At 34.7% G+C, this 12,965-nt stretch overlaps 1 protein-coding gene across 5 annotated transcripts in view; it reads right to left on the reverse strand.

Moving 5' to 3' along the window:
* Nucleotides 1–12,965, reverse strand: part of LRP1B (LDL receptor related protein 1B) — a 675,815-nt gene that overhangs the window by 187,705 nt on the left and 475,145 nt on the right. For all 5 annotated transcript variants that reach the window (XM_017830208.1, XM_017830207.1, XM_017830205.1 and 2 more), the window contains exons 23-26: nt 11,818–12,015; nt 10,048–10,252; nt 7,582–7,746; nt 6,812–7,056 (exon numbers count right to left, since the gene is read on the reverse strand). In XM_017830208.1, the coding sequence (XP_017685697.1) occupies nt 6,812–7,056; nt 7,582–7,746; nt 10,048–10,252; nt 11,818–12,015 (813 nt within the window). The remainder of the gene's footprint in view (nt 1–6,811; nt 7,057–7,581; nt 7,747–10,047; nt 10,253–11,817; nt 12,016–12,965) is intronic.

The raw sequence follows: 12,965 nt of genomic DNA on the forward strand, positions 1-12,965 counted from the left end.
CTTGTGCTCTAATCACTTTTTCTAGGCTAATATTCAACTCTTGTCCACGAACATATATTTTGATTTCTTTTGTTGTTGTTGTTGTTAATACAGCCACAAAATTTATCATTGTAACCTCATGAAGACACTGGAAAAAATTTTCCCAGGGACATATTAATTTTTCAGCCTATTCATAAGATTTAAATGTATAGAATTTTACAATCCTAACAAGGACATGTGGGATTAAAAAAATGTTAACATCATAGGGACCTGAAAAATGATTTAATTTTGTGAAAGCTTAGTCAAAGCTTAGATTATGATATGAACTTTGGCAAATTTAATGTTTCCTCTCAATTTGATCTCTCTGCCAGAATATTAGATTGAAATCTAACATGCAAAGATAACTTGCAAAAAAGACATAGCAAAGTATTTCTACTTTTCTTAAAGAAAAACCTTTCCTAAGTGTAGCTTTCCACAAGTAGATTACTATAGTTCACTGACTGAATGAAGTGTGCTAAAATTGCTGTAAAGAGGAGAAAGAAAGCTGACTGGAGAAGACCTGTTACTCTTACAAAACCTGGAAATCATTCTTATTATCTTTATTAATTACTATAAACACACAGTTCCAGAGCACTGCTGAAGAGACATTTCAGGCATAAACAGATAGCAATGTTGATTTTTCCTTTTACTAAAAAAATGCTTTGAAAATTAACATTGATGAAAAGTGGGAATGACTGACTCATAAAGACAAATTTACAATTATCAAAACCAATTAGTTTAGAATATAGTCCTCCAGCACTGTGCTGGCCTGCAATACAAGTAATTAGACAACTAGAGAAATCTGATGTATGAATTTCTTTGAAAAAAAATTTAGTTCAAGCACTAAAATTTGAAGACAAAAATTAAAGTTTGCTTCATGGAACTATTTTTCCCCCTCAGCGCTTCCTTAAATTTATCCACCAACTCCTGGAGCCTTTAACTACTTTACTTGTCTAACCAGTACTACAGGAAGAATGAAGTTTTCAAAACCCTGGTTAAACAGGTTAATGAAATTCTTTCCATCGTGATTCTATCAAAAAATCATAGGGCTTCACTGTTTTCTGTAAAGTCACCCCATTTGCCCCTTTTAAGCACTGGCAGCACAGGAGGCCACTCAGCACTCTCCCAGCCTTTAGTTTGCCCTGTTGTTCCAAAAGTTTATTGAAAGCAGCATCCCATATCCTCTCTATCAGGTCTCCTAAACCTCTGACAAAACGTTGTCTGGGCCAATAAGCTTAAAACTATTTATTGCTGCTTAATGATTTAATATCTTCTTTGACAGCTAATAGACCGTAAATACCTCATTATCCTCATGAGATGACTGTACTTGATTCTGCCTTTCCCAAAAACTACAACACAGAGATGTTTATTTAATATCACTTTTCTTGTATCTATAGTACCAATTTTGAGAAAATCGGGGGTGATCTCTTTTAATAAGTTCACAAGTTTGTGTGGAAGACAAAAAAGATGAAGTTAAGGAAATAACACTGAAGAAGGTTCAAAGAGCCTTCACAGATAATAATTATTAATGCACTATTAGTAAATATAAGTAATCTATCTCTATGAACTATACATCAGAAAGGAAACATAACTCAGACTTCTGACAATATTGTGAAGGAGATCATAGAATCATTTAGGTTCTAAGGGACCTAAGAAAACCATCTAGTGATTCAACCTCCTGCAATTTTTTGACATTTTTAACATTGCTACTGCAAGATTTAAAATTTAATCGTAAGTTTTGTAAAACAGAATTTCCTTTAATTTATTTGCCAACAGCACAAAACAGTGTTTCCTGTGGAACCTCAACTTCTCTATATGCATATAACCATCTGTGACAATGATTTATTTAGGGCCTAAAAATAATAAATACAACTTGTCTTTCAGTGCAAGTAGTGCATTTTGTTCTTCTCCACTGAAGTTGTGGTTCCAGTCTGCTCCAAGTATCCACAAAGAGGAGTCAGTACAATTCATGTACTGTCTGTTCACATCACAATTCCCATCACAATTCCCTTCATATAGCATGGAATATAAAACTGGTGGGAAAAGAAGTGTTCTAAAGCAGATGTGTTTGTTTCCATATGAGTGAGCAACTCTGGGAGCAAACTATCATAATCTAAAAATTACTTCTAACAGCACATATTTACATATTCCTTTCATATTCATACTGCTTTCACTGAATAACAGCTAAGCCCATTCTCTATTTTCTAATAAAAACTAATTCTCCCGAAGGCACATAGATATGTTATTGCTTTGACTCAAAAATTTGGCTTTTATTTCCTTGTGCTGATTGTAATATTTTCTTCTATTTCTATTGTGAATAACCACATAACCATTCCTTATTCACCTTTTCCATGCCATTTATGATTTCACAGACTGCCATCATACAGAAGCCTGTCTATAAGTTGTATTTCAAGCAGTATCAGCCTACCTGTCCTCAGACCAAAACCTTTCCCATACTCTTGATCAGCCTGTCAAGCTTTCTCAATAGCTTTTGTATGATCTGTATACAGTACTCAAGATGTGGGAATAATATGGATTTATACAGCACCACAGTTCACTGTCTATACTTCTTTATTCCTTTCCTAATCATTTCCAGCAATATATTCCCTTTGATCATAGTAACCCACAGAACTGGCATTTTCACCAATATGCCAGCCTTTTGCATTATTTAATTGATTTCCACTGCTGATTGCTTGTCAATCTATTTCTCTTACGGTGCTGAGCACAGACACGTACACATCACTCTGTCATCGTGTTACTTCTTGACTGCTCTCCAATTTTATTTAAGCAAAACATTTCTTTTTCTTGACCAGTAATCCTTAAAAAACCCCTCAGACATCCCATCACCAGCTGACAAATGAACAGTTACTCTGACAACCTCTCAATATGCTCATTCACTGTGGACCAACTCACCCTCCCCATTAACTTCACATCGAACCTGTCCCTTCATGGCATCAGATTAGCGAGACATAGTTTGATCTTATTCTTTAATGGTGCACAACATGATTAAATTCTGCCCACACCTTCAAATATATGCACTACAGTTACATCAAAAGGGTCCTTTTAAATTGCTGACAATCAATTCCCACTCATATTTAAAACCAGCTATAGATCTAATCCTCTGCTCACTTTCAAAAATTTTAGCATTGCTTGTCATAAGGCCAAACATCCTTCTGCTGCAGTCAGCCAAGTTAAAATCTTTATACCACCTGATTACATCTGATTAGTTTAGCACTGATCTTGGGAATTCACAGGTTAGGACAGATCAGATAAGGTGTGTTCCAAAATAAATAATTATTTCCTCTAATCACTATTTCTATTCCAGTTTGTAATCATTCACTTCAAGAATTAGTTAACACACTACCTAACAAAAATCTACGTATCACCATGAAGCTAAATAAACAAGAACATTATTAGGGCAAAGTTAGCACAATTCTTCATGATATGCCATTGTACTGAGGATGATAACTTTATGGCAATTCTGAAGCTCTTATTATCAACTATTGGGGTCAAAACAAGCCAGATGAGCTCCTCCACCACACGGTGAACAGTTACACACCTGAACCACCTGCCCCAAAAGCTGCAGACAGTATGTCAACTAGAAGAATTCATACAAGAAGAATAATTCAAAGCCTTTAAAGAACAAAAAGCCCATTTTAGGTTGAAAAATGATTGAGTTACAGGCTACTGGAAGCCTGTATGGGAGGAGAATGGCTGTTGTCTTTCCCCAGGTCCACACCTGCCTTTAGGCCCTGATCAGCCACTGTCAAAGACAGGATGCTGAGTTAAGACAATGGGAGGAGAGATTGCATTTATAACTCCTAAAACAAAAATAGAACTTTCACAAGGCACTAAGGAACGCAGTTTAAAGCTCAGAAAAACTGTATGTATTTTGCATGATTTATAATACATATAGAACTTTGTTCAGGTTTTGAAGTAAAAAAGGATGTACACAAGGTTGAGATAAAATCTTAAACTAATATTTTTTTTTTTTAAAGCTACCCATCTTAAGCTACATTTCTGTAAAAAGTTATTTATTTCAAACAGCTGGCAATCTGGGTCTCAACAGAATACTGTAACAAAGGAGCACTATGGAGTTCAATGTTTTTCATTTTTTAATTACAGAAGAGCCCAGTGGTACCAATATACTTTATATTCAACAGTTGTTATACTGTTTGTTATGATTTTTAAATAAAAATTTCATTCGTAGAAAGAAAACTAATTCCACATCCATGTTTGGTTTTTTGTTTTTCCCTTTATTCCAAAGTAATACCCTTGAGAAATGAAAAAAAAAAAAAAAAGGGGGGATTGGGGGAATGTGTGAGAAATTCACAGCTTTTTGTTTTCAAGCTCTGATCCTTCCAATGCACTATATTTACCCCTCTTATCACTATCCTTAGTACATCTCCTGGTACAACTTCTTGTGACTAAAATAGAAGACATTGTTCTTGGCAGCAAGTGGATTTCTAATATAATGGAGCAAGTTGAAAGAAAATGTTCTTCTTAGAAACCCTGTGTTTGCTTCATTAACAGCATTCCTGACACACAGCTTCAGTTCTGTGAAGATGAGTGGGTCTCAAGCTCATATTCCTGAGAATATTCTGCATTAAGTAAGAAGGCTTCCATAATCCCCTGTGGTTTCCCGACAGATGAACTTATCATCCATACAAATACCTCACTGCAACTTCACATCCTTAAATTAGCATCTGTCCTAGATTGACTGTTGCTTGAGGCTACAGGAATCTATTTAGTTCTGCTCTACTTTATTTCAATCAAAATAACTTGCATGATATATATTGAAAGCTAATAAACTTTCACCTACATAGGTGACCCAGATGTAGATCTGTGGAGACTAAACTAAAAGATGTTCAGCCTTCAGTACCATATTTATACTGACAGTTTGGAATGTAAATCTACCGTTAATTTTATTTTGAAATTTTAACCTGCACGATATCTTGTTCATTTATTGAAAAATAGCTACAAATTCAAAAGAAAAATAAGAAGTTACAGCATAGTATCACCGTTTTTCTCTAGCTCCAATAAAGCGAGGTACTGGAGATTCAGGAAAAAAACAAATTTCTTCCATTGAAAGAGAACAATTTAGAGCAAACCCAAAAGGCCAATCATAAAATCAGAATCCAGTGTTTTCTACATCATAAAAAAAAAAGTTGCAATTACACAACTTGATATTTGAACTTCTTTATTCGGGAAAATAACAGCTGAAAACTCTTCTGCAGCTTTTACTTGCCTTGAGGCCAAGATATCTGTGACTGTGGAATACCGACTGATGTCTCCCTAGGCTATAGACTCTCTCCAAAGACGCTGCCTGGCCCCAGTCCAAACAGAAAATAGTTGTTCTTTTTCTGACAGCAAGAAAAGGCTAATGGGAACTCCATTGCTACTCTGAAAATATGGAACAGAGCTCCTCAAATCCCAAAACTCAGGAAGTGACTAATTACAAATAAAAAAAACCTAAATCCCCTCCCTGCTAAAAAAAAAAAAAACCAAACAAACAAAAAAACCCCACAAAAACCAACCAACCAACTAAAACCCCAAAAAACCAAAACAAACCAAGCAAACCCACAAAAAAACCTCAAACCCCCAAAAAACAAGCCCAAAAGACACATTATTTGAAAGGGGTGTGCAGAGGTGCATATTTACGCCACCCGTTATTTTCACATTCTGGGCAAACATATTCTTCTGTCTAGAAGTCAGACAGCTTTGTTAGAGCAGTATACTGCCCTAAAAAGTAAACTCTTAAAAATTAGAGAAATAAGAGGCTTATTTCAAAAAGTAATAAAGTCCAAAGAACTTGGCACCCACTGTAAACCAGTAACATTCTTCTTTAATATACATTTATTATTATTTTAAAATAAAGCCATCAGAAAAATGTATCCTGACATTCTATGTCACCTGCTGTGAGGTAGATGAGGAGGTCACTGTGAGTCTTTATCACAGTTATCACAAAGCTTCACGAACTAGCAAATGAGTTGTATCATCGCTCTCCTTTTTTCCACATGTGCTGTCTTCAAATCTTTTGACTACTAGTGTGCAGGGAGAATTTTACTTGCTGGTACTCATTTATATTAGAGCTTTATCCATAGTTTTCTATGCATAACTGATGCAGAACTAGATTTCAAGACATTTACGAAGCCATACAAAATTGTCAGGATTTAATGTTTTCAAATCAGGATTGCTCAGAACCTACTAATATAAAAGTCTAAATGGCTTACTGAGTGCTACAAACCCTGGGTAAGAAGAAAAACAAAATATCATTTCTCAATATTAAAAAAAAAAAAAAAAGGTGTATATGAGATGAATTTTAAAGTAGTTTCTATTAACATCAAATTTTTGACAGAAGAGTTGAAATTTATCCAGTGAGCCTGGGAAATTCTATAACTGATTGGTGGTCATCCTCCAGTGGTATTTTTTATTTCCTACATTTATGGACAAAATAGTGACTGTTTTTGTTATATCTCACAATAAAAATACATATTCAATTCTTTTTTCAGCATTGGTATTTTTCAGGGTACATATATATATATATATATAAGCTATATATATATATTTATAACTCCATACAACCTTCTGCCACATGGGTTGCATGCCTTCATCTAGTGCTGAATACAAGGCAAATTCACATACAGATAATTATATATAAAAAAAATCTATTTCCCCCCCCCATAGGAACAATAATAAATTATTCTACAAATAATAAAGACATTTATATATAAAAAGAATATTTACACCTCCTCTCATAGGAGCAATAATTAATTATTCCATAAAGAGTCACCTTGTGGTTGACGACTTGGATGGTAGATCTGAAGATCAAATGGCTGAGCACTTGTTTTTTGTATTACACTGACATTCTGGCCAGTCCACTTATTGGCTTTTGCCAGTGTATTGGTTCTCCAATCTGTCCAATAAACTTCACTCCCATACAAAGAAACAGCAAAAGGGTGAGAAAGATATTCGTGACCCCGTATGATCTCTATCATGCCGGTTCCATCATACAGTGCAGAATAAATGGCATCCGACCTACAAGATACCCCCAAATTTAAGATAACATAAAAATAAAATAAACATCACACGATCATGATGAAATTGGGCAAAATGTATAAAAACTTTACTCTTACATACTGGTAAGACCAAAGGATTTTCACAGAGCAACCATTAATTTCAGAGATTATTTAGTTCATATTAATAATTTAACTGGAGATATGAAATACTGGCTTGCTTGTATAATGTTTAAATTTACCTCTCTGCTGTGAAAAATACAACAGGAAAATCAGTTTCAGATGAACTTTCAGGAAAAAAAATAGTTAACTATCTTGGGCCTTCCATGGATAAGTGTCAGGGAGGACATGTGGGAACTGTTCTCTGAGAACAGGGAGCCAGGAGCCATGGATGATACCAGAGGCTATCAGGGCAGAGGCTTCACCCCTGCCCCTGATTTATGTCCATGATGTAAATAACTACATTCCACTTACAATGCATTTCACATTTCTTCATGCAAGAATAAGAGTTTATAAACAGATAATAGTAAAGCTGTTATCACTTTACCTGGCATCTGTCCACACAATTCTTTTTTCAAAGTGATCTACAGTAAGGCCGTTAGGCCAGGCTCCAGTATCCATATCTTTATATATGATTTTTCTTTCCGCTCCACTCATGGAAGCAGATTCAATGCGAGGAAAATTTGCATCCCAGTCCGTCCAAAACAGAATCCTTGTAAGACGAAGAGGAAAAGAAAAGGGATAGAAGGAAAATATTAAAGCACCAAGAATAATCTGAAATGGTTTAATAAGACAATAGCTGGAAAAAATGTTCAAATGTTTACATGGTTTAAATTAAAGGAAAAAAAACCATAGATCAATTTGGGAAACTATATAAATTCCTTGAAGTAAAAGGGTAATATTTCATCATTAGTGTTAGAGCAATCATGAAATTATAAAAGTTTTTTAAAAGCTAGGAGTTTAATTCTCTTTTTCATGTCCATTTATACAAGTAACAGCTTGTCTTTCTTCCCTCTATAATTAGAAACCCAGCCCATTAAATGAAATTATAATGAAAGCCTCTGAAAGCAATTCACAAATGAGAAAGATGGGGAGAGAAGAATGGGAAGAAAGGTGATTTGAGGTAGCAGGGATCAAGGAACAGGCTAAACCAGAGATTTTTTTTATCCATTATTAAGAGTGTTCCAGTGAAGATCCCCTAGATTTTGGCATGTGATCAACAAATTTTTATACAGATCAGTCGAAAGAAAACTGAAAAACTGTGTTGTATGGTTGGCTCCCTCAGTTATGTACTATCTCCAGTGTTTTTCCAATAAGAAGAGCTTTCACCTGTATTACCAAAGTAGTATCTTGTTAAAGGTGAGAAGCAGTGTCATCAAAAGGCCAAAAATACATTCTAACTGTTCTTAGCTTATTGAGTTTTCAACACCACACAAACTTTTTTACTTGTCAAAGGAAAATAATACTTTTGATAGGAAAATTTCTGATTATCTGTAAAGAGCTAATGGCAGAGAGTCAGACTATAACCAAACCTTTGAGAAGTTTTCACATTTTCCACTAAAAGACCTTCAACCTTAACAGAGACGTTAAACAGGATAAGACTACATGATTCTGTTTGTCTTAGTGCTGAGTTTCTGCCTGTGTAGACCCATGTGGACACACATGTTTATGTATAAAAGTTTATGTTAAATACATCTGTGCATATGTAGACTAAGAATACATGCTTGGCCTCACTGCAGGTTGGAATGGAGCTATGGAGTCACACCTCTATTGGGATACAGGATTTGTGCAGTCCTAACAAAACCCTTTGCTTTAAATCATCAGTGTTTGTTTATTCACATTTATTTGTGAAAAGACTGAGGAGCTATTCCTATCTGTGTTCAAAGATTTTATTCTCTCCTTACTTTTAACATAATGTAGCATCAATTGCTTCCAGTTTTTCAAAAGGCAGATTAAGCCTTCAGTTTCAGCAAGAGGGGTTATTTGATTTTTTTTTTTTCCTTCCAACCACTTAATTTGAACAACTTCTCTGCCAATTTTTCTGCCAACAAGATGGCTCTTTTTAAAGATCTCTATAGATAAGCAATGCACTCTGTAAATAAGCTTTCTACTATCTCAGTTGAGAGGGCAATATCCGTACTTATTTAAAGCATGTACATCCTAATTCACAATTTAGGTCCCAGAGAGACCTCAGGTACCAGAATATGGGACCTTTATCTATTTTTATGTTCACAGCTTTGTTTCTGAAAGAAATATTCAGCGAAGACATGACAGACCCTGGCAAATCCTAAAATTAAATATTATGACTGCAAACTCACAATTTGTATTATTTTTTGCCACATTTAATTTGTGCTTGGTGGTTTGTTGTTTTTGTTGTTTAGTTGTTCATTTCTTTTTCTTCTCTGAAAGAATAATAATTATGAGAAGAGGATGTAGCTATTGACTATCGCCTAATATTCTGGTTTATAGGATAACCCTAACGAACAGGTAGAAAAAATACTGACAGAAGCTGTCAAACATTACCTCTACTTTAAAGATGGAGAACCAAATACAAAAGGTGGGATTTACCTCGCTCAACTGTTAGTCTTCCAGTAACATTTAAACTACATTTTTATAGCCACGCCAAAAAAAAAAAATCAGACTCTAAGTGAGATGAATCACCTGGACAATACTTAATTCTCTCCATTAACCACACAGGAAGGTTAGACCAAAGGCTCCAGTTACTATCATTCACATTAAAAAAAAAAATAAATGAAACAACCACATGTCAAGGGAAGTAATTTGCCAACAAACAGATATCTGTATCTCCTGATGTACTTTTTTTAACCCTTTTCACTGGGACAAGACCCACCAATAATGGATTGTTTATCAGTCAAAATATACTTTCAGGAACTACTAAAGATAAGTTAGAAACTATAACTCACAGCAAAAAAAGAAAATCAATCAATCTCACATTTAAACCTCTAACTTTGAAATACTTTGCAACAAGAAAAAGCAACGTTTTTATAATTACCCATATCTGGGATCCAAAGCAATAGCCCTTGGATGTTCCATAGCTCCAGCTATTAATGTTGTTCTCAGAGTGCCATCTAGTTTTGCTACTTCAATCTGGTCCAAATTGCTGTCTATCCAGTATATGTTTCCTGCAATCCAATCTACAGTAAGACCTTCAGGTGTGGCCAGGCCATGTTGTACCACAACCTCAATGGCACTAACACCTTAAAAAAAAAAAAAGAGGAAGAAAAAAAAGAGAAAACAAAAAAGAGTCTTAAAGAACTAATACAGAATCTGAATATATATAATATAGTGAACATGGACATACAAGTCTATCATATGTTCTTGGAGTGAATTCTTGATTAATCTGTATCTGATGGATGGTAACACTTTGTTCAACATGACATTTTTTCATTACAAATGCAACAGGATGCTGAAAATAAGTTCAGTTTTGGAAGTTACACAAATAAAATTCATTCCACAGTAATAAAAAAGTTTAGGTCTCTAATGCTTTAGTAAGTAAAGCACTGAAACTTTCCATAAAGGTCAGAGGCTACATGCAGAGTAACACAGGAGAGGTACAGAACTCATGCAGCTCTACTTCCCTTGTTTCTCAATCAGAAAAAGAGAAAACTGGAAGATTGTGATGAAGTCAGAAATGGCAGGGAGAACTCTGTTTGGAATAGATATTTTGAGAAGCTCCACAATAAACAGCCTTACTTTATTCCTTTGAATTCACATGCACAATTCACACTGTTGCTGTCAACTAACAGCTCTTCTCTACCAAATATGTCTTCCAGAGAATCACAAAGTGTTTCACACAAATTGCAACTACAGAACCACTCCATTAGTCCTCAGGACTTCCAGGAAGGTACAGTGCTCTTGCAGGTGCAAGTCAGTTCTTGACAGCTGCAAGACTAAAGGATTAAATTATTTTTTTTTAATTGTTATGCCACGGAAGTCACTTGGTTTCTGGTATAGTGGGATTAAAACACACCGTGACAACAACAGGCTTTTATTGGTGTCACACAAACACCAAAACCATGACTGAAAGTAGCAGCTCTTTTGCTGTTTTTACGTACTTAACAGTGTAGGATATTTCTTTCCTCATATGGATCTCTGGATACAAACTACCCACAAATACAGTCTACTAATGAGCAGAAAAAAACCCCAGGAAACTAAAATCAAGCATTTCAGAGAACATATGTGTGAATGCATAAGTGAACTTTGACAGAAGCAAGTCAGATATTCTTATGCCTCTTAGCTCTTGCAGGAATGGAAGAACTGGAACATACACTGCAACAAAGAACATTTTGTATAAACCCTTTTGTATAGGTTATGAGATTATATTGAGTTAAAGGCCATCATTAAGTCACCAGGGCAAAGAACGTGTCTTTCTGGATGCTATAAAATTTTGAAGTAGGATCTGTCACCTAGTGAGAGGATGTAATTTATCAGACAGCTGAAAAATTCTTATACTTTGTTAATAAGATGAAGGTAAATTACAAAAAAATGAAAGAAATCAATATTGCACTCATTGGATCAGAAGGAAATGCCTTTTGCATTTGCCATTTTCCTCCCCCTATAGCCTCTTGCAAAAAGAAGCTTTGATAATAGAAGTCTTGTGTAGCTCAACATCAAGTACAATCTAGATAAACACTTTTTCAAAGGCAGAATAGCATCATAAATTCTGTTTCTGTGAATGGCAGCTCAGTTATGACTGAACAGGTCCAACACCTTGTAACTGCAGTTGTTCTTACTATTAAGAAAATAAAGATTAAATCCATACCTCCAGTGTCAGAGAGCTTGCCTCTGTAAATTTTGTCCTCTACCACATCTGTCCAGTACAGTAAACTCTGACTGAAATGGAAGTCAAGGGCTATTGTATTTCTCAGCCCAGGAACTAAGAGGCTGTAGTCACGCTTGTGAAGATCAATTTTTCTGATCTCATGTCGAATAGAAAAAATTATGAAAGCTTCAAATGGATCTGGAAGCAGAAGATTATACATTTCAAAAGCATAATAAAGAAGATATTGTTACATATTGATATAAATGACAAGTAGAGGGTGAACGACAGAACACTTAATCAGGAGGAACAGATGATTAAAACAATTCATCTTCTGATAAGGAGTCTTTCAAATACTTTTTCAGTCCCACAAACTTTTCACTTCTCCCTTTGAACATTACCTTTGATCCCAATGATAGATATTAAACATTAAATTCGGAAATATCAAACTCAGCTATTGAACTGTGTTTTGTAGCCCATAATTTGAGCTTTAAAAAGTCAGAGTATCAAAATCAAAAGCTGATTTCTCCAAAGTTTGAGAAAATATTAATCTATTAAATTATACATTGTTTCAAATACCAGTTAGTTGAAACACTTTACTAAAATATAGATAATGTACCTTTTCAATATAATATGTACCTTGGTTTTCAATTGAAGTGCTTAAAAAAACCCTCACCTCAAACTAACAAGCAAGAAAATTAACATTTGTACATGCTTATTGATACACTTCATCACAAATCCAGCTACCATTACAGTTCTCCTTCTTTTCTATTCAATTAGTGTTACATGATTTGTGCCAGTGAGTTTAAATCAAATTGCATCAAACTGCATATAAATATCTGTAAACACACTTTGCATAGGTCAAACCATACTATGAAATTGATTATTTTTTTTATTATAGTTCTTACATATTTTAAATTAGGAAAGGTTTTGCAAACAAGTAGCTGTGTTAATAAAACAAAAAAGAAAGACAAAAATTGCATTCTGTAAATTGTTGAATCAACTTGGTATATCCACTTTACTACAGATTTCACAGCAACCCTTTCCTGTGGGGAAGTAATTGGGTTTCTTTCCCCCCAGTTCTTTCTCCTAGATTAAAATACAAATTATACTGCGGGTCTTTTTTCCCATACAATTAAACCCCCATTTAT

This window comes from Lepidothrix coronata, unplaced genomic scaffold (genome assembly GCF_001604755.1).
Source record: "Lepidothrix coronata isolate B3197 unplaced genomic scaffold, Lepidothrix_coronata-1.0 Scaffold175, whole genome shotgun sequence".
Classification (NCBI taxonomy): Eukaryota; Metazoa; Chordata; class Aves; order Passeriformes; family Pipridae; genus Lepidothrix; species Lepidothrix coronata.